This window comes from Salvelinus alpinus, chromosome 27 (genome assembly GCF_045679555.1).
Source record: "Salvelinus alpinus chromosome 27, SLU_Salpinus.1, whole genome shotgun sequence".
Taxonomy (NCBI): Eukaryota; Metazoa; Chordata; class Actinopteri; order Salmoniformes; family Salmonidae; genus Salvelinus; species Salvelinus alpinus.
The window spans coordinates 23,428,661-23,451,697 of record NC_092112.1 but is presented as its reverse complement, the minus strand read 5'-3'; the positions used below and the strand labels follow the sequence as shown (position 1 = coordinate 23,451,697).

The following is a 23,037-nucleotide window of genomic DNA, read 5'->3' as shown; positions in this document are numbered from 1 at the left end:
CCTCAGTGTAATAATTGGAATCCATGTTAATTGTTTGATTAGCAGGCTCTTAATTTATAGCCATGGTTCTGTTGACACTGGGATTAAATGATAACTTGCACTTCAGTTTAGCTCAGTGCTCCTCGGTAAGAGCACTTCCCTCTCTGGCTGGCTGCTGGCCAAGGCAATCACTTGCAGAATACACAGGTCTGGAGGATGTCCAACCAATCTCAGTATCCCTCTGCCCCTTCCAAACAACCCTGACAGAGAGAGAAAACAAATAGCCGCCATACTGTGGCATTTAGGCCCCAAGATATTTATGAAGGGCCCTAACAGGAAACACAATTAAAGCCGCTGCGGATATGCATTTTGTGTTGTTTGGTCCTAGCACCATTCCTCGGCAGTTAGCATTAAATGCTTTATGTCACTCTAATTGCACAAAGGATTATTTTCAGCGGCCACCTGACTTGTAAGATAAAAATCACTGTGGATTAAAGGGGAACTACTTAAGTCACCGAGTTTAAGTGCTCTGTCTTGTCAGCCAAGCTTTTTTTTCTTTCACGGAATGGGCAGTGTCCCTCTAAGCAGCTAATGAGGGGTAGTGACCAGTAATAATTAAAGGAAATGTGTCTCAGGACAAACTAGAAGTCCAGGCAGGCCACTTTCAGGCCAATACTACAACACGTAGTCCTCCACCAGAGAGTTAGGTCTATACCCTCTACCATGTGACGTGTACTTAGGTGATATTATCAAAAACAAACAAAAATTGCCTCTTGAGTTATGTTGCTCTAAAATGTGGTTAGAGGTTAGAGCTTGTTCAACACCCGGTGAGTCCTTTTTTGTGTAGTCGTTTATATTATTTTGGAGCAAACAATGTAGCATATATTACATAAAAGCTTTGTCTAAAAGTACCAGCTGAAGCCTGCTCTTCTGCTTGTAAAGCAGGCCTGTTAGAACTGAACTGTTGCCCATTCGAGGCAATTAACTGGTCCAACTACTGTGCCAGCTAAAACTGTCCTTAATGAGGTGGAAAACATACCCACCTGTGTATGAGTGATTAAAATCCTTTCTCAACATGGTAACTTTATAAGAGATTTATTTCCATTGGGGCATGGCTGGCCATTGTAGTTAGTGGGGTAGTGGGGTAGTTCATCTAAATAAAATGAACATCTTACTGCAGAATCAGCAGCTTCTCGCAGAGGTCTGGTAATATTAAATCGGCCATTCAGTGGTTTCTCCTAGAGCAAGGGGAAAATCCAACAGTTTTCCATCGGTTGAACACCACTTCAATGGGGCCTAGAATGGAAGAGGGTTTTGTCCTTTGTAACTGCCCCTTAGCTACAGTACATCTACAATACTTGTGTTGGAGTTTCCTCAGTCTTCACCCAGGCCTCTCTTTTAGCATCCTGCTTGCAATACTGTGATTTTCTATATAGAAAATAGATACACATTCCGCTCACTGTCCTATTTTCAATATCTGCAGTATCCTCCAATTGTAAAATGTCCATCTGTGAAATACTGAGCAGAAGGCTGCAGGAGGAGCAAGTGAGTTGAGCTGTCAGTCATGTCATTCAAGGACTAGGAGCCCCCCCTCTGTGAATGCAGAGGCCTCCTCCAAAACGTGTTGTGATCCACTCATTCATCACCGTCACTGGAGAGGGACTGCATGTCTTTCACTCCTCTCCCTCCCCGTCTCTGTCTCTCATTAACTATTTTGTGGCATCTGCAGCACTATAAATACCTGTGTTTCTCTCTCTCCCAATGTTAGGAGAATCAGTGTTATGGGTGTTGAAAAGGGCATATTTTAAGTGTCCTGCAACGTGCACAGGGTTTATTTGCATAGAAGTGTGTGGTGTTAAAATAGTGGCCATTCAGAAATGGAGCCACTGAGTCGTTACGAGAAATAGAGGGCCCTTGTGGACAGACATTGGTCTCTTTGTTTTGCCAGGAATGTAGGTTGTCCAATTTTAACACATCACATAATTATACCCTAAAGCAACCGACTCTTGAGAACTGATGAACTATTCACCTGTTCAACTCTTTCTCCAGTGTGGGAGGCCTAGTCTCTCAAGTAAACAGATAAAAACACAACCTTATCCCAGCGCTATCGCTACATGCTAACAAGAGAATTCATGAGAGGATACAGCATCCTGCAGACACTGACACCATCCATCTTGGTGTGTCAGGAACTCAGACAGGAGTTAGTCTACGGCTGATTGATGGGCTGAGACCCCTGAGGGAAGGACCTAACTGTGATGTGGTTGACCACACAAGCCAAGGTGTGTCTGTCTATGTGGAGGGGAGAGGGGCACCAGGCAGCCCCAGCTCCAGGCCCAGGCAAGGCCACTACTTAACATTTCAAATGAAGCCAGGAGTCAGGGGTCCTCATGCATCTTGACGCTCCTCCTGATTGATAAGGTGGGATTTTAATAATGCTCCAAATGGCCGTCCTTTACAACCGCTCCTGAGCTTAATTATTCAAATGGTGTTGCACACGGAATCCCCAGGAGACACAACTGGATTGAAATCACTCAAGATTGAAATAATTTGGTGATGGATGGTGGCTAGTCTTGTCACCGCCCGTGTCGGCTAGCTTCTGGTGAAAAGCTGCATTCTTCCACAGCTTCAGGGTTGTTCCTGTTTTTGTTTGTTTGACCTGGCAGGTAGCACGGTGATAGACTGTGGGGCCATTGTATCTGTTGCTTTGAAACAAAAACATGGTTGACAGCTAGCATCACGTCTCAAAATGAATTAGTTTAGTTTTGGGGGGGATTCAAATAAATAGTATGTAGGCTTATACAAAGTGTTCATTAAGCCTTAGATATTACTAATATTTGATATGGAGATTTACATTTTTGTTTTGTGAGAAGCTGGAGAGACACATATCGACAGAAACAAACACCCTCACATACTTACACACCCCATATGTATAGTCACAGCATAATAAAGTATGTGCCTGTTTTGTACAAGGAGAACAAGTCACTGGGAAAGAAATGGTAGGCTTTTATGCTACAGAGCACTTCTAAGCACATTTTTAAGTCCCCTCTCTGCCTGCTCGGGGTGTAAGTGGGGGAAAAGTGTTGAGCTTATGTAATAAGTTATTGATTTTCCTCTTAAAGGAAGATTGAAGTGTAGAGCCACCGGTCTACAAAGCTCCCAGAGGAGACAACAGACAGAGCCTTCCCTCCCTGCCTCCCTCCCTGCCTCCCTCCCTCCCTCTCTGCCTTTCTCCCTGACGCACGGTAAGGTGCTAAGACCCTGGGCCGAGTCACTTTCCCCCACATGCCACAGGGACACTAAACGGCAAGACGTTGTCATCTGACATAGTGTTCCCCTGTCCGATCGGATCCCTCCCAACAGAATGGTGGCTGAGCAATTACAAAAAAGACATCTGTGCCACAGTTTAGATAGCCAAAGGAAAGTAAAGCCCGCAATCTCAAGAGGTATGGAACCGGGGATCGATGGAAGTGTCTGAACCTGTTAGTGCAAGTGGAGATGAGGGCTGCTGAGGCATGGGGAGGGGGCTATTGTTGTGCGGGGAGAGGGGGCCAGAGAGGTGACTCTTCTGATGAACAAGGGTCAACTGCTGCGATCATCCATCTTCCGTCTTGGCAGTGTCCTGTCATCCAGGGCGCTCACGTTACTAAGCACAAAAGGCAGGCACCCATTGTCCAGCCCGGACTTGTTTGCAGCCATGTGTAAATTAAGTTAATATTCACTGACCTTAAGCATAGCCAATGAGAGACCCCAGTGTCACCTTGGAAATAACACCATCTGACACAAAATAGCAAAGGTGTCTCTTTTAGGGTCAACAATGTCTACCCACATATCTCTTCTTATTGTCCTCTGTTTGCGTCAAAATGGAGAATGTTTACTAGGATTCTGTCTATTGATGAAATTCAACTTGGGTCTCTAATTTGGCCTGACAGCTCTGATTTAGTGACACATCTATAGATGAATAATGTGTGTCAGTTAGTTAGCCTCCATTTTGAACTAACATGACTCAAAGAGTGCTTAATAGGAATATTATGTGTGGTTTTGCCCCATTTGATTAACAGGTATTCAGCTAAGGGGTTAAATACATTTCATCTAATGGTGTCTTCTGGGCAAGTTGGTGTGTCCCCACAAGTGTTAAGTGGATTATATTTTACTGTCCTCTGATTTATATTTATATATACATGATTTAGTTCCAGCAGCTTATCAAGCGAGGTGAATGAAAAACCTATTACCAATGACCAGGCAGCGAGCAGCAATGTTTTGTCTGTTTCAGGGAGACTTATTCCAGATATTTTTAGGTCTGGATTTTACACCCTCAATGTATCAACTTTTATCTCTAGGTATAATATCTGCAAGAATGACAAACAGTAGGGACAAACGTTAAAGATAATAGAGTTTTCTTTTGATTTGATATAGCCCTAACCCAATATGCATTATGTTAGAGTAAAGACAACTTGATTCAGCCGCGGGCCGATTTGTTTCAGAGCGGATGTTCGGGGGCTGGAACATAATTATAATTTCTACACTGCAAATTGACTAAGCCCAAAAATAGATGTTATTTGAAAATAGCAATAATTGTATAACCTTGATAACATTGAGACATGTTCACGAATGTCCCTTATTATTTATTAGTGGGAATACTTAAGAACAGATTTACGAAATTATTTTTTATTATTTTCTGAATTCCTGGTGATTGTACTGTCTTTTTTGACCCAAAACTAAAATCCCAAAATATTTTAGTACTGTATACTGTATGTGTTTTTAATTAAAACTGTGGGGACCGAAAAAAAAAAAGCATGGTTGCCGACCACTGGATGTGAATCAATGCATATGGGCATATTCTATTTTTGCATATGACTTTGAAACAAATATTTACCATACCTAAATGAAATGGAAATGAGTGAGCCCTGTGAAACTGTTTTGTTTAGAAAATGAGGCATTTGTATTTCATTTCACATGTTAAAGTTCCCGCAGAATGTCAGGCCTGGCAGCGTTGTGCAGCTAGGAGTCTTGTATCCAGGGAAACTTTTATTTTTATTATTTTATTTCTCATTCGGAAGTGGTGGTGTATATTTAAAAGGGAGATACATTGTATCCAACATTAAAATGACTACCCTGTTTATTATAGCTCTCCACATTTACAATTTAAACCAATCTGTGCTCTTTCCAGTTCTCTGAGGAAGAAACTATGATTCAGTCTACTAATGAGAAGCAGAAGAAACTGCCTTTTTCTCATAACAAGGGATTACAAAGAGCAAAGGCACTGCACAGAGGAATACAAGCTACTTTGTGAGGCAGGCAATGAGTGTGTTTCTGTGCTAGGTTATTACTAAATCAAAAATCTAAGCAAATTCATTGTATAAAAATGAATAAAACAGCCAATGTTCTCTTGACTCAAGCCGTCTGTTTTTCCCCACTCCAAATAATTTGATCTGCTCACGTAAGCAAAGCAGCACAGTTGTACCGCTTATTCAGATGCAAAAAAGCATGTTTGTTCTAATTATCGTGATTATTATAATCCATAAACTCGTGATTAGCATTTGTTTGAACTGGAGCAGCCACGGGCAGGATCTGGGTTAGATGTGGTGTGTAGTTGGTTGTCAGGACAGGATCTGGGTTTAGATGTGGTGTGTAGTTGGTTGTCAGGACAGGAGCTGGGTTTGGATGTGGTGTGTAGTTGGTTGTCAGGACAGGATCTGGGTTTAGATGTGGTGTGTAGTTGGTTGTCAGGACAGGAGCTGGGTTTAGATGTGGTGTGTAGTTGGTTGTCAGGACAGGAGCTGGGTTTGGATGTGGTGTGTAGTTGGTTGTCAGGACAGGAGCTGGGTTTAGATGTGGTGTGTAGTTGGTTGTCAGGACAGGAGCTGGGTTTAGATGTGGAGTGTAGTTGGTTGTCAGGACAGGAGCTGGGTTTGGATGTGGAGTGTAGTTGGTTGTCAGGACAGGAGCTGGGTTTAGATGTGGTGTGTAGTTTGTTGTCAGGACAGGAGCTGGGTTTAGATGTGGTGTGTAGTTGGTTGTCAGGACAGGAGCTGGGTTTAGATGTGGAGTGTAGTTGGTTGTCAGGACAGGATCTGGGTTTAGATGTGGTGTGTAGTTTGTTGTCAGGACAGGAGCTGGGTTTAGATTTGCTGTGTAGTTGGTTGTCAAATCTGGATTGATGGTTCTCTTTGCCTCCTTAAGTTGACCTGGCTGTTTCTCTGTGGAGCAGCGCGCACATCAGCACGGCCATCTGAGGCCAAACGGACGCCTTTGTGTGTAACTGGAGGCCACGGGGGCTGGACCGCTGTAGGGAGACTAGTGGCTGGTTTGAAATTGTTCCTGTGTTTCAGTCCTTTCTGTCACAGCAGTGGGTCCATGGGGATTGGAGTGGGGTGGGGTAGGAGGGAAAGGGGGGCGTGGGGAGAGGGGGGCACGATTTGGAGATAATGCTTGGTTGCTGACTGGGGACATTTTAAGCGCTGATTCGTTGTGGCTGCAGGGGGCTTTGGGTCGGGGTAGACCTTTGGGCCCTCCGCTTTGATCCCGAGAGCAGCACAGTCTCTTCTCTTCAGTCTTTCAGCAATAAGTCTCTTCTCTAGAAGTCTTTCAGCAATAAGAGGTCCTCTTACATCCAGCCACATCCTCCATTTAAAGGTAGCCAGCCGCCCGGGCTAGCTGCCCTTAAGACTTTTTTCTCCCGTCGCCATGCGAGTTTAATGAACTAAACAAAAGACGATTAGGCAGGGACATTTCCATGTCACTGGAAAGTCATTTGGAAAGCCCTTACCCTGCATGATGAATTAAAGAAGTGAAGACCTCGCTCTCTCTCTCTCTCTCTCTTTCTCTGGAAGAGGGTGTACTTTTGTACGGACACAAGGTTCAGTTTCTGCTCAGGCGGAACCAGCGCTATAAATTCTGTAATGATTTAATGTGAAAACGTCCTTCATTTTCCACCTGCAGACCCATGCAGTAAATCAGTGTGATAGCTAAGTGAGGAAACAGGTGCTGGGGTTTATTGTTGCTTATTTCAATTTCTGACAACATGCCGTAGCGCAGGCTGTAATGCACTAGGAACAGATTTGAAAAGTTTGTGAACTGGTTGTGAATATAGTTTTTTTCACACTTATCATGTGACCTTTGTTATCAATGTGACATTTACCAAAACAACTGTACATATTGATTATTGAATTGGATTTATTGGCATAATTATCATCACACCCAATACAATCTGTTCTCTTCTAAGCCTTAGTTTTTAATATAGATGCCTTGGTTTTAGGTTTGACACAAAAAATTACAAGTGAGGCTAAAGATTCTTCCTTTGGTGTTGGGGACGACTAAGTGGAGCAAACAAAATGGGAATGTCAGAAATATAATGTTTTCAGCAGTAATTTCACAACTGTTACATTATCCTGCTGTTTTACTTAATGTAAGTTAAATCAGTTCCATTTTTCTGTTATATTTCATTCCTAATTATGTGTATATTTCTAATTATAAAATGCAAATACTTTAAGATTTAAATAATATATAATATTTAGGTAGCCAGAATAGATTTTTTAGACTTTTAAAAGTTGATCAGTAGGCTAGCTAGCTTTGATCTTAGCTCAGTACGTCCAACCAGACACTTCCTCAAGAGTTTGGCTGTTTGGAGGCCAAAGCAGTGTGCCATCCAACACAGTGTAAGGGAATGCTAATCTTCTCTTTGTTTCTCATAGTAAAGCTACTTATCTCCCCTTAAGCACAGGTAGCACCGATGAATGGAGGGGTTGTCTGGGTGTGCCGAGTGCACGCAAAGCCAGGCACAGGCATTCAAGCTATGCGTGGTGTGGGCCTATGTGGGAAGAATTAGTGACAATATGATCGTTTTTAGGTTTTCCAGCCATTTAATCTGGTCTTTCTAGCTAAAACTCTTCATCTGAAAGTTTGTTTAGTTTTTTTTTGCTCACTGTAGCCTTGTTTCCTTTCTCCTTCTATCTCCACCCCTCCATTCAAAAGCCCACAGGAGGTGTAGGTGTTTGAAAGTAGCTTGTTTGGAAGGGGTTAGACATTGAAACTCTATCCCCGTCCCCTGTGAAGAGGGTTCCAGCAGGGTCTCAGTTCTCTCTCCCTCCTCTCCTTTGTGTGTTGTGCCACTGTTTCCAGGAGCTGGGTAGGCGCCTCGCCTTTCAAAGGTGGGAGATTAACATGTCTCGGGGCAAAAGCCCAACTGTTCAGCTTAGTTTCTCTTTCTTGTCTTTCTTTATGGATAAAAAAGAGGGAGATTTAGTAGAAAAGTGCAGTACGCTACCTCAAGATTTTTTTCTCGCAGAGGTGGAGAAGTCTAAAAACACCTGTTGCTAGGCGGATGCTGTGGAATTACTCGCAAGATTTACTCCATGGGAAACAAGAGAGGTTGTTGAAGAAAAACCAAAGGGCATTAGCGTAAAAAAACCAACTGTGTAGAGTACACAACATGTCAGTAAACAGAGCTTGATGGATGTCCTAACACACTACTTGCCATGGCAAAAACACCCATCTAATCAGAGCCACACAGTATGCAGAAGAACTCAGCTTCTCCAGGGCTATTGACATCCCTCTCCAACAACACAGTGTCACGTTCATAATTATATATTATGCCCTCAGAATAAAACCCAGACATGGACCTAAAGCAATGATTCTGGAATAGAATTTCATGGCTCTGTGAACGTTGAGAAGCAGGGTGTTTTTAAATGACTGCCAGAGAATGTCCCCGGTAATATGAACATTGAGTTAACAGTATAATGGAGTTGATGAAACAACACCTCGCAGGGTGAATAGGAGATAGATGTGTTTATGCTGTGTAGCCAGACAACGGAGCACTGAGGTCAGAACAAGCAAAACAAGGAAGAAGGAAAAGACTCTCGGAGGAAATGGATTCATAAAAACCAGCCTAGACAAGCTTCCCATATTTTGTGGGGCCTGCGTTTATAGTTGATATTTGTAAAGACATTTCCCTATCGTAGCGGCGGTGGTGGCGGTGGCGACAGAGACTGTTTAAGGAAAGGCAATGGCGTTTTGAAATGAGAAAATAATTTGGTTCCTTTATCGTGTTTGACCTGCTTCACCTGACATACATCAGTGAGCAGAGCCCGGTCGGCCTGGCTGTTGGCCCTGTCGACTGCAGCTCTCTCCCTAGGCCTCCTTTATCACTCTAATGGGGTGCTATCTCTCTAAGCTGCTCTCTCACTCCGGGTCTCTGCGGCCTCCACTCACCGGCCTGCCGACTCTCACATTCTTTCTCCATCCATCCTGACAGACACGCAGGCGGATTTAACACATAATCAGGCTGGATGAGAGGGTGGCCAGGGGAAGGCCCGGCACAGTCAGGGCCCTCAGACTAGCCCACACCAGTCCATCTCACTGAGGGTCAGAAGAGCTGGAGCACCACCACCACCACCACCACCACCACCACCACCACCACCACCACCACCACCACCACCACCACCACACACCACCACCACCATCACCACACTCACCACCACCACCATCACCACACTCACCATCACCACCAAACTCACCATCACCACACTCACCCCCATCACCACAGCCACCATCACCACACTCACCATCACCATCACCACACTCACCACCACCACACTCACCACCACCACCATCACCATCACCACACTCACCACCACCACCACCACCACACTCACCACCACCACCACACTCACCACCACCAACACCACCACCATCACCACACTTACCCAACACCACCACCACACTCACCACCACCACCACACTCACCACCACCAACACCACCACCATCACCACACTTACCCAACACCACCACCACACTCACCACCACCACCACACTCACAACCACCAACACCACCACCATCACCACACTCACCACCACCACCACCACACTCACCACCACCAACACCACCACCACCACCACACTCACCACAATCACGAAAACCACCATCACCACTACCACCACAAACACCACCACAACCACCACCACCACCACAACCACCACCATACTCACCACCAATACCACCACCACCATCACCATCACCACTACTACCACTTCCACCACCACCACCACCACCACCACCACCACCACCACCACCACCACACTCACCACCACCACCACCCCACTCTCAGCCTAGGCAGGATTACTGGTACTACTAAGAGCCCCGCCTGGCCCTGTGAAAAACGACCCTGACACAAGGAGACAGATGTTGTGAAACTCTATATTACTCCTAGCCTGATTAGACACTGAAGTCTCCTCTGTCCTCAGTAGTTGATGTGGAGAACTAGCCTGTTTAGACCCTGAAGTCCCCTCTGTCCTCAGTAGTTAATAGGGAGAACTAGCCTGTTTAGACCCTGAAGTCCCATCTGTCCTCAGTAGTTGATGTGGAGAACTAGCCTGTTTAGACACTGAAGTTCCCTCTGTCCTCAGTAGTTAATAGGGAGAACTAGCCTGTTTAGACCCTGAAGTCTCCTCTGTCCTCAGTAGTTGATGTGGAGAACTAGCCTGTTTAGACCCTGAAGTCCCCTCTGTCCTCAGTAGTTGATAGGGAGAACTAGCCTGTTTAGACCCTGAAGTCCCCTCTGTCCTCAGTAGTTAATAGGGAGAACTAGCCTGTTTAGACCCTGAAGTCCCCTCTGTCCTCAGTAGTTGATAGGGAGAACTAGCCTGTTTAGACCCTGAAGTCCCATCTGTCCTCAGTAGTTAATAGGGAGAACTAGCCTGTTTAGACCCTGAAGTCCCCTCTGTCCTCAGTAGTTAATAGGGAGAACTAGCCTGTTTAGACCCTGAAGTCCCATCTGTCCTCAGTAGTTGATATGGAGAACTAGCCTGTTTAGACCCTGAAGTCCCATCTGTCCTCAGTAGTTAATAGGGAGAACTAGCCTGTTTAGACCCTGAAGTCTCATCTGTCCTCAGTAGTTGATAGGGAGAACTAGCCTGTTTAGACCCTGAAGTCCCCTCTGTCCTTGGTAGCTGATATGGAGAACAAGCCTGTTTAGACCCTGAAGTCCCCTCTGTCCTCAGTAGTTAATAGGGAGAACTAGCCTGTTTAAACCCTGAAGTCCCCTCTGTCCTCAGTAGCTGATGTGGAGAACTAGCCTGTTTAGACCCTGAAGTCTCCTCTGTCCTCAGTAGTTGATGTGGAGACCTAGCCTGTTTAAACCCTGAAGTCTCCTCTGTCCTCAGTAGTTGATGTGGAGAACTAGCCTGTTTAGACCCTGAAGTCCCCTCTGTCCTCAGTAGTTGATGTGGAGAACTAGCCTGTTTAGACCCTGAAGTCTCCTCTGTCCTCAGTAGTTGATGTGGAGACCTAGCCTGTTTAAACCCTGAAGTCTCCTCTGTCCTCAGTAGTTGATGTGGAGAACTAGCCTGTTTAGACACTGAAGTCCCCTCTGTCCTCAGTAGTTGATGTGGAGAACTAGCCTGTTTAGACACTGAAGTCTCCTCTGTCCTCAGTAGTTGATGTGGAGAACTAGCCTGTTTAGACCCTGAAGTCCCCTCTGTCCTCAGTAGTTGATGTGGAGAACTAGCCTGTTTAGACACTGAAGTCTCCTCTGTCCTCAGTAGTTGATGTGGAGACCTAGCCTGTTTAAACCCTGAAGTCTCCTCTGTCCTCAGTAGTTGATGTGGAGAACTAGCCTGTTTAGACACTGAAGTCTCCTCTGTCCTCAGTAGTTGATGTGGAGAACTAGCCTGTTTAGACACTGAAGTCCCCTCTGTCCTCAGTAGTTGATGTGGAGAACTAGCCTGTTTAGACCCTGAAGTCCCCTCTGTACTCAGTAGTTGTTAGGGAGAACATACCTGTCTAATCCCTGAAGTCCCCTCTGTCCTCAGTAGTTGTTAGGGAGAACATACCTGTCTAATCCCTGAAGTTCCCTCTGTCCTCAGTAGTTGATAGGGAGAACTAGCCTGTTTAGACCATGTATTCCCGTCTTTACTCAGTAGTTGTTAGGGAGAACATACCTGTCTAATCCCTGAAGTCCCCTCTGTCCTCAGTAGTTGATATGGAGAACTAGCCTGTTTAGATGTGAGGGTTAATAGGGAAGTTTTGTTTCCCTATTTCACGACTATAAAAATGAGGTAAAACCGTTGCTTTTCTGGAATGGTAAAACTAGCTAGAAGGCAATGGGCCCTTTATGAAATGCGATCTGTCAATCTAAGTGGAAGATTAACCGAAGGAAAAACAGCCCAAGTGCCATTGCGTCACGCCGAGACATTAGGAATAATTATCATCTGGTAAGGCCACAGGAAGCGATATGTCAGCCTGTCACAAAATGTCAACACAGGATGAGAATCTCATCCATCCTCTTTCCTTTTTCTGCCTCTGTGTCCTTTACCCAGATTGCCATTCAATTGCCAAACATAGAGAGCGTCTGGATGGAATTGAAGAATGTTAAGAAGCCGAGCTCGGAGGAAACAGACAAAGCAGTATCTTGAAAAATGAGGGAATTTAATTTCTTAGTGTGTGTCTGTTGGAGATAACGGCTTGTTGTTTCATCCTCTCGTGGCCCCGCAATGTGGAGAGTGATGTGGAGAGTGATTGAGACGTCCTCAGTATAGGGACTCATTCCTCCCTAACTGTGCTCCTAGCCCCAGAGTGAGGCCTTTCCTGTTCTATCAGTTCAGTGTATAAAATGCTGACTGCAGACAGTTTTTCCCCCCCATCGCTGATTGAAAGCGTTTGACCACTGTAAGGTAAATTACAGATGCTGTCTGTTGCCCCTCACTAAGGAGCCTGGTGGAATGTCAGACTTGTATTTTCAACCTCAGCCCTGTTCTCTAAAGACCGGCTAATTTCACAGTGTAGTGTAAATAAGGCCTGTGTTGTCTGTCCCAGCTCCTGCTCCATGTTTTTTAACCCACCGTCTGTGTCAACAAGCACAGCCTGTTAACCTTTATCTGCGTCGTAGAGTAGGGCGGGTGTCACAAAAACAGACATTTCCCCCACTTATGAGTTTGTCGGTCGGATTCGGCGTCAATGTAAAATGCAATGGATTATTGTGAGTCAGGAGATGGACGTGTACGGTGTTCTAATGTGTTTCCGTGTCAGTGTGACACTTCTGTCAGTGAAGTTCTCAAATACTGTATGAGAGGCGGGCCGGGTTTGTCCTGATATTACAGACAAGCACTAGAGATTAAACCCAGGGTAATTATACAGTGACGTGTTTTTTCCCCCCAAAGAAATGTGTTGCTGCAAGGGAAAAATTAGGGGGAAAAAACTATCACCCTGTTTTACCTAATGCTTCAACATCTCCATTAAAGAGTGTGTTTTCAGCTGATGATGCCAGGAACAGGGACTGGCCAAAAGCGTCTGTGCTGCTGGGACTGGAATGCAGGCTCTAGGATGGCTGTGTTTGTGCATGTCACTCAGTGCACTGTGAGAGAGTGCTGGAGAGGGAGAGGCAGGGCGAGCCCAGAAAATGGTTACCCATGTCACATAGCTGTTGGATTTGAGGCCCTAATTTGCCGCCTTGTTGCTTCTGTAAACATTTCCGGATGCCAAAGCCGGTCAGACACGTTGATAAACACAGGGGCCCTGATGACAAAACAAGGAAAATAAAGTGTTTTTTCATGGAAACTTTAACTTGGAGTACTATTTACTTTTGAAAGCCCTGTGGTTTCAGTGGCTGAGATGGCACTAATCTGGGCCTGCTAGCTAGCGATGTGAAGGCTCAGCCTGGGACCCTGGTAGCCAGGCAGCCCTGGGCTCAGCTGGGCCTCCCCTCCACACTGCTGGCCACTTAGCGGAGCACCACTACTCAAACCTAAAGGTAAACAGACACACTGGCTTATCAGAGTGTTGAAACAGCCATGCGTGGTGAGAGAAGAGAGGAGAAAGCAGCCTTTCAAACAGCACCATTGGCCAATCTTTAACTTGCCTCAAATGGACTGCTCTGTGTGATCACAGACACGGGCCAACATGTGAATATTTACATAGTCTTATCAGAGAATGGTATAGCGCATTATGTGTGTGTCTTTGCGCAGGTACATTGTTTGCACTTAAAGTCTAATGTTATGGTAGATTGGTAAATTAGAATATGTGTGATTAATATGTTTCGGCAGGCAGCACACAACTCCAACCAAAGGCACCTCTCTCACAGCCTTAAAACCCTGTTTTCAATTACTAGCTATCTCAGCTAAAGTAATGTTAGAGCTAAAATCATGTATTTTCCCACCCTCTCTCCGAAAAATGTCTTGTTTCACGAGGCTGGTGAGATAAATAGAGAGTGACAGGGCTTTTATGTTGCTGAAATGGGGATACCCCGTCCCTCCCTCTCCTCCAGGCGCAGAGGCGGTGTTAGAATGAGGAAACCTGGGTTCCCTTATCCTCTCTATTTTAGATCTGTCACAGAAGTACGGCCAAAGATTTTGAACGCTTGAAAAAACAGTGCAACGGAGATCTGAAATGGGAAACATCGGCATGAAAACCTTTGCCCATTTCCCCAGCAGCTCATGAAAAATTTAAAAATTATTATTTTTAAATATAATTTGCTAGTTTGTATGCAGAGCTATTTACAGGCGTATAGACTCCTTGCAGATTGGAATAGAAATCATGTGGCCAGAAGGCTTAGCAAAGGATTTTACACCAACAGTAGGTCACCGTGGATTAGCAGACTTAAAGTGTTGAGACAAAAAAAGCCAAAGCCAGAATTTCCCTATTCACTAACATGGAACCCAAACCGCCTGTGCGCGTGCGTGTGCCATCGTGCATAAATGTATTTTGTCCACCCACACCAAACACGATCACGACACGCAGGTTAAAATATCAAAACAAACTCTGAACCAATTATATTAATTTGGGGACAGGTCGAAAAGCATTAAACATTTATGGCAATTTAGCTAGCTAGCTTGCACTTGCTAGCTAATTTGTCCTATTTAGCTATCTTGCTGTTGCTAGCTAATTTGTCATGGGATATAAACATTGAGTTGTTATTTTACCTGAAATGCACAAGGTCCTCTACTCCGCCAATTAATCCACACATTAAACGGTCAACCGAATCGTTTCTAGTCATCTCTCCTTCTTCCAGGCTTTTTCTTCTCTTGACTTTATATTGCGATTGGCAACTTTCATAAATTAGGTGCATTACCGGCACTGACCTCGTTCGTCTTTCAGTCACCCACGCGGGTATAACCAATGAGGAGATGGCACGTGGGTAGCTGCTTCTATAAACCAATGAGGAGATTTGAGAGGCAGGACTTGCAGCGAGATCTGCGTCAGAAATAGAACTGACTTCTATTTTAGCCCTTGGCAACGCAGACGCTCGTTGGCGCACGCGAGCGGTGTGGATGCAATAATTGAATAACATGTATGTCTAAATTTATTTTGCACGCTCGCTCACGTGATGCGAGCAGTGTAGTCAGCCTGTTATGCTTAAAAGTGAATTTGGATAATGTGATTCACAAAGCCCTCTGTATGAATCATTTTATTCATTATACTGGAATTGTTTCTTTGCTAAAAAAAAACGGTTATTATCGCTGGATTTTGTCTGGAAGTATGCCCTTTTTTGTCCCCTCACGATTTAGTTTGTGGCCCAAAGCATAAAACAATGATCTGTGATAATTCAAGATGCTCATGTGGATAGATTGAATCAGCGGCTGAATTAATGAATTATCATTGAGACATGTCAAAGGACCCACACAAACAACCATGTGAACGATAGTGAATTATTCACTGTCTCCTATCCCTGGTGGACAAGCCTATTCATCTCACCTCTTTCTTTTGAAGGTGAAACATTACAGTAAAATAATCCATTTAGGATTTATACAACCTTGTCTGTGTTCTATGGTAGCACCCCACGGAGCACTGTAGGACAACATTCTCTCTCAGACTGGGCTTTGATTAGCAAAAAACCCTTATTTATTTCAAGTTTCAAGTTTTTTTTATGTCAGGTGAACAAGCACTGTAAAATGCTTTTTTGCTAGCTCTAAACCCAACAATGCAGTAATCAATAACAATATAATACTAAAAATAACAAGGTAGAACAAAAACAGACAAGAAATGAAAATAAGAAGAACATGATAAAGTAAGAAGCTACATAAAGGGTCAGTTCCAATACCATATTTACAATGTGCAGGGATACTGGAGTGATGGAGGTAGATATGTGTAGGGGTAAGGGGACTGGGCATCAGGATATATGATGAACTGAGTAGCAGCAGAGTAAATTATTACTGTGTGTGTGTATGTGTGTGTAGAGTCTATAAATGCGTGTGTATGTTATGTGTCTGTTGGAGTGTCAGTGTGCGTAAGTGTGTAGAGTCCTGTGACTTGATGCACCGGTACCACTTGCCATGCGGAAGCAGAGAGAAGAGTCTATGGCTTGGGTGGTTGGAGTCTTTGACGATTTTCCAGGCCTTTTTTTCAAATGGCAGGGAGCTCGGCCCTAGTGATGTACTGGGCTTTCCGCACCACCCTCTGTAGCACCATGTGATCGAGGGCGGTGCTGTTGCCATACCAAGCAGTTATGCAGCCAGTCAAGATCCTCTCAATGGTGCAGCTGTAGAACTTTTTGAGGATTTGAGGGCCCATGCCAAACCTTTTCAACCTCCTGAAGGGGAAGAAGCGATGTCACCCCTTCTTCACGACTGTGTCTGTGTGATTGGACCATTTTAAGTCCTTAGTGACACAGAGGAACTTCAAGTGACTAAAGGATAAAAAATGGACCAAATATAGCCAGATTTTTCCTCTGGTTAATAAGCAGTGATTTTTCCCCATGCAGTGCAGGCTTTGCCATGGTGATATTTGTGATGTGTTTTTAAGTAGAGTTTGTTAAGCTTGTTGATGAAGCCAGAGGGGCAGGTTGATCCAAACACCAGCTGTTCTGTGATGTGAGCACATGTGTAATGCTCTGTTCCATCATGCCCTTTCTCTTTTATGGGAATTCAAGTGTGAACTAAAGTTTTTTTTTCTCTCTCTCTCTCCCCCCCCCTACTCCCTTTCCCTCTTCTCCTGGTCATAGCATGTGGCCGTGGGTTCTACAAGTCCTCGTCCCAGGACCTGCAGTGTTCGCGCTGCCCAGCACACAGCTACAATGACCGGGAGGGCTTGTGGCGCTGCGACTGTGAGGACGGCTACTACCGGGCGCACTCAGACCCACCCTCTGTGGCCTGCACAAGTAAGTACTGGAGTGTTGCTAAGTAAATGAAGGAAGGACCTGTAGTAGAGTCTGCATTTATGCCCCCATTAACACATCCTCGCACACGTACAAACAATCTCGCACCCCTTTCAGATCCTTACTGCCCACCCTGAGAATGTTCAATCTGGAGAAGTCTGGTGAAAATCCACTTCAGACTCCATACCAGAGCCCTGCTATGCTTCCCAATATGTCTTTAGAATGATGTTAATGGTCCTGGGTGTCTGTCCCCCCCCCCCCCCCCCCCCCTAGTTGGTAGCTAATTTGCCATTTCCCGTCTAAAAGATTGCAATTACAGTCAGCAGCAGTAGCCCTGGCAGCACCCTGTATCTCCATTTGTCCTGGCCAATGTTGCAATTATGTGACAAGCATTGATGACTTGTTTACACAGGCCAGGGGATTCATTTTACAGGGCGGGGTTCATTTGCTCCCAAATCCACTCCTGTTGTTCCCAAACAGGTTGATTCAGGAGAGCCAAGGGGTGTTTTTACAAGGCCACCCCCTCAAACCAATGACAGTCTACACAGAGATTGAGAGAGAGAGGGAGAAGAGGGGGACAGATAGAGAAAGAGAGGTAGATATAAATGTAGATGTAGAGGGAGAGGAAGAGGGAGCGAGAGAGAGAGAACGGGGAGAGATAGGGCGACAATGAAATTAGTCTTCATTTAAAGGAACAGTAGCGTGGGCAGGGTGGTACAAGACTGGGCTAATAAGGTGAGGTGGAAAAGTGGACTTCTTCTGTAAGTCTGACAGGCTGATTTATCATTAGTGAGTTATTCCAGCGTCTTCTCTCTTTCTCTCTCTCTCTCTCTCTCTCTCTCTCTCTCTCTCTCTCTCTCTCTCTCTCTCTCTCTCTCTCTCTCTCTCTCTCTCTCTCTCTCTCTCTCTCTCTCTCTCTCTCTCTCTCTCTCTCTCTCTCTCTCTCTCTCTCTCTCTCTCTCTCTCTCTCTCTCTCTCTCTCTCTCTCTCTCTCTCTCTCTCTCTCTTACATTTCACTGCCCCCCCAACCATTCCCTAGCAACTACAGGCAGGAATCAGGATGGTATATCTCTCTCTGTTGAGCTCTTCCCGTGTTTGTTCTGGCCAGTCTTAATACAGTCATTGACTTGAAACAAGGACAGGACACACTGTATGCAATTTGACCTAATTGTTGCCTGGTACCTATCCCTTCCCACCTCTTACCTTCTACAATCAAAAACTGGTAGAAAAAAAGGCCACATTTCCACGGTAACCACTCTCCACCAGGGCCGTCCTGCTGCTTTTATGCCTGAAGATGAAAATACTCACTTTACTGCTCTGCAATTCCCTCTTACATTGACCAAGAGCAGAACACATTTGGTTTGTTATTTTTTGATGCCCTTTGCCTGTTCTGCTGTGAAGAATCACTTTGGAAGAAACAGGGGATTCAGCTCTCTATTTCACAGATTCACTATGTCTAGGTTTATACAACATAGAAAAATATTCATTGTGTTCAAAATGACCAATATTAAGTAAAGTTTAATTCTTCCCATTCAACCAATATAGAAGGTTAACAATGCTTTTATACCTGCATATGTAAATTATTGCTGGATGAAGTTATTGTGAACACATCAATGTTCGTGGACATTTTCTTTGTGGGGTCTTGTATGGTCTGGGGTACAATAGTAAACGAAAGCGAATTTACATTGCTTGAGTAAACAGCTTGATTGACATATTTTGAAATGGGCGCTTGTAAACCTCCCTTATGTTAGGCTCTGCACAAACAGATAGATCTCTGCAGCAGATGGATTAGACATCTAAAATGAAGATTGGACGAAGGGGAATATAAAGATGCAACATGATGGGAGGTAATTCACTGCAAGAGGCAAAAAGCCACGCAGAATAAAAATTAGGACACTAGTCAAACAATATATTTTGCATTATAATTGTTGCAAATATTGCATGTTTGGAGAGAAGGGAAAAAAACATTGTATGATAATCTTTTTACAATATTTTCTCACTCCATTTTTATGCAAAGCCAAGAGATAATGAGAACTGTATGGGGGTGACACTGCAGGAATGCTGCGAAAAATTTTCCAAGCAGAAGCTGGGGGAAAGACTTGAAGCTGTTGACTGGTTGGGGAGTGGGCATCAATCATGTGACAGCTGTGAATAGTGCTGGTGGTAGTAGCATCTGAAAAGGGCAGTTGTGATCAGCCATCTCCCCCCGTCCTCCCCTCCAGCCCCTCTCCCCCATCTCCCCCTTCCCCCCTCCAGCCCCTCTTCCCCATCTCCCTCTTCCTTCCCCCCAGCTCCTCTCGCCCCCCGTCCCACTCAAATTTGCCACCTCAACAAGTTGACATCTCACAGAGGGAGAGTCCATTCTGATTCCTGCCTGTAGTTGCTAGGGGATGGTTGGGTGCCAGTGAAATGTAAGAGCCCCACTCCTCTCCTCCTATCACAGCCTCCCTCTCTTCTGCATGGCTTCACTCAGCCAAGTTTTAATCACCCAGGTCAAAGGTCATGACACGTGTTTGTAGATTAAGGATTAGTGCTTGGCTGATTTGAATAGCAGCCTCCCCTTTCTCCTTCCATCCCTCCAATTAGTGAGCTAATACAGATGTAGGATTTTCATTTGAGCCAGTTTGCTAAAGCAGGAAAATCATTTTGCAGCAACAGGAAATGTTAATTATTATGTGGATTTTAATTTTGGTAGGGGTTGATACATTTTATTTAAGGTAAAATCAAGTCTGACATTTCTAAATGGAAATTACAACCTTCAGAAGTCTTTTTAAACTCCAAAATGTTACATTTCCTGCATTTCAGGAAAGTTTTCCTGCAACAGGGTGATCAAATTAAGATTGTACATCTGTAGGGCAGTGGAGGGCTGAGACAGCCTGGAGCACTTCTCTCTCCCAGCGCAGCTTTCTCTCACACCAGAGAAGCACAGGATTCTTTTCTCCTAAGCCCTCTGACTAACTCAACTCTAAACAGACCAGCGACAGGCTCAGGATGATGACCTAATTATCAACTAACTGCTATTAACCAAAATAGTCAGCCATCTTGATTTATGTAATATAATTCAGTTGAGAAACATCCATTAGATTCTGTTGACACATTGGGGGAGTGAGAACGTGCTGTCAGAGGCGGTTATTCATCAGCAATATCACAGGTTCACCCTGTCTCTGGAGAAATAGCTGTATTACGCTATGAGAAGGAGGTGGCAGGACACACATGCACACACTCACACGCACGCACACACACACGTACGTGTGTGCTGACACACACATATGCGCACACACACACACACACACACACAAAACACAATGCCGCATTGGTAGGAAGAAGCTAGCATGTGACTGAGACATCTCAGACTGTGAGGGCTATGGAAGGCTAATCCGTGAAATGAAACTTCACCTGGAGGAGGGGGTGAGAGAGGGAAAGGAAACTTCACCGGGAGGAGGGGGTGAGAGAGGGAAATGAAACTTCACCTGGAGGAGGGGGTGAGAGAGGGAAAGGAAACTTCACCGGGAGGAGGGGGTGAGAGAGGGAAATGAAACTTCACCTGGAGGAGGGGGTGAGAGAGGGAAATGAAACTTCACCTGGAGGAGGGGGTGAGAGAGGGAAAGGAAACTTCACCTGGAGGAGGGGGTGAGAGAGGGAAAGGAAACTTCACCGGGAGGAGGGGGTGAGAGAGGGAAAGGAAACTTCACCGGGAGGAGGGGGTGAGAGAGGGAAATGAAACATCACCTGGAGGAGGTGGTGAGAGTGGAAAATGAAACTTCACTAGGAGGAGGGGGTGAGAGAAGAAAATTAAACTTCACTGGTAGGAGGAGGGGGTGAGAGAAGAAAATTAAACTTCACTGGTAGGAGGAGGTGGTGAGAGAGGAAAATGAAACTTTACCTGGAGGAGGGGGTGACAGAGGGAAATTAAACTTCACCTGGAGGAGGGGGTGAGAGAGGGAAATTAAACTTCACCTGGAGGAGGGGGTGAGAGAGGGAAATTAAACTTCACTGGTGGGAGGGGGTGAGAGAGTGAAATTAAACTTCACCTGGAGGAGGGGGTGAGAGAGGGAAATTAAACTTCACTGGTGGGAGGGGGTGAGAGAGGGAAATTAAACTTCACCTGGAGGAGGGGGTGAGAGAGGGAAATTAAACTTCACTGGTGGGAGGGGGTGAGAGAGGGAAATTAAACTTCACTGGTAGGAGGGGGTGAGAGGGTGTGAAATTAAACTTCACCTGGAGGAGGGGGTGAGAGAGGTAATTTAAACTTCATTGGTAGGAGGGGGTGAGAGAGGGAAATGAAACTTCACTGGTAGGAGGGGTGAGAGGGGGGAATGAAACTTCACTGGTAGGAGGGGTGAGAGGGGGGAATGAAACTTCCCCAGGAGGAGGGGGTGAGAGAGGGAAATTAAACTTCACCTGGAGGAGGGGGTGAGAGGGGGAAATTAAACTTCACCTGGAGGAGGGGGTGAGAGAGGGAAATTAAACTTCACTGGTAGGAGGAGGGGGTGAGAGAAGAAAATTAAACTTCACTGGTAGGAGGAGGTGGTGAGAGAGGAAAATGAAACTTTACCTGGAGGAGGGGGTGACAGAGGGAAATTAAACTTCACCTGGAGGAGGGGGTGAGAGAGGGAAATTAAACTTCACCTGGAGGAGGGGGTGAGAGAGGGAAATTAAACTTCACTGGTGGGAGGGGGTGAGAGAGGGAAATTAAACTTCACCTGGAGGAGGGGGTGAGAGAGGGAAATTAAACTTCACTGGTGGGAGGGGGTGAGAGAGGGAAATTAAACTTCACCTGGAGGAGGGGGTGAGAGAGGGAAATTAAACTTCACTGGTGGGAGGGGGTGAGAGAGGGAAATTAAACTTCACTGGTAGGAGGGGGTGAGAGGGTGTGAAATTAAACTTCACCTGGAGGAGGGGGTGAGAGAGGTAATTTAAACTTCATTGGTAGGAGGGGTGAGAGGGGGGAATGAAACTTCACTGGTAGGAGGGGTGAGAGGGGGGAATGAAACTTCCCCAGGAGGAGGGGGTGAGAGAGGGAAATTAAACTTCACCTGGAGGAGGGGGTGAGAGGGGGAAATTAAACTTCACCTGGAGGAGGGGGTGAGAGAGGGAAATGAAACTTCACTGGTAGGAGGTGGTGAGAGAGGGAAATGAAACTTCACTGGTAGGAGGGGGTGAGAGAGGAAAATGAAACTTCACTGGTAGGAGGGGGTGAGAGTGGAAAATGAAACTTCACTGGTAGGAGGGGGTGAGAGAGGGAAATGAAACTTCACTGGTAGGAGGGGGTGAGAGAGGAAAATTAAACTTCACTGGTAGGAGGGGGTGAGAGTGGAAAATGAAACTTCACTGGTAGGAGGGGGTGAGAGAGGGAAATGAAACTTCACTGGTAGGAGGGGGTGAGAGAGGGAAATGAAACTTCACCAGGAGGAGGGGGTGAGAGGGGAAATTAAACTTCACCGGGGGTGAGAGAGGGAAATTAAACTTCACCTGGAGGAGGGGGTGAGAGAAGGAAACGAAACTTCACCTGGAGGAGGGGGTGAGAGAGGGAAATTAAACTTCACTGGGAGGAGGGAGTGAGAGAGGGAAATGAAACTTCACTGGTAGGAGGGGGTGAGAGAGGGAAATGAAACTTCACCAGGAGGAGGGGGTGAGAGGGGAAATGAAACTTCACCGGGGGTGAGAGAGGGAAATTAAACTTCACCTGGAGGAGGGGGTGAGAGAGGGAAATTAAACTTCACTGGGAGGAGGGAGTGAGAGAGGGAAATTAATCTTCACTGGGTGTCACATTCCTGACCTGTTTTCTCTTGTTTTGTATGTCTTTATTGGTCAGGGCGTGAGTGTTGGGTGGGCAGTCTATGTTTTCTATTTCTATGTTGGGTTTTGTGTTCGGCCTGGTATGATTCTCAATTAGAGACAGGTGTGTATCGTTTGTCTCTGATTGAGAGTCATACTAAGGCAGCCAGGGTTTCACTGGTGTTTTGTGGGTGTTTG

At 45.4% G+C, this 23,037-nt stretch overlaps 1 protein-coding gene across 8 annotated transcripts in view; it reads left to right on the top strand.

The window, feature by feature from the left end:
- The window catches only part of LOC139556192 (ephrin type-A receptor 7-like), an 85,962-nt gene that overhangs the window by 4,044 nt on the left and 58,881 nt on the right, over positions 1-23,037 (top strand). For all 8 annotated transcript variants that reach the window (XM_071369823.1, XM_071369820.1, XM_071369822.1 and 5 more), the window contains exon 4: positions 16,909-17,064. In XM_071369823.1, coding sequence (XP_071225924.1) covers positions 16,909-17,064 — 156 coding nt within the window. The remainder of the gene's footprint in view (positions 1-16,908; positions 17,065-23,037) is intronic.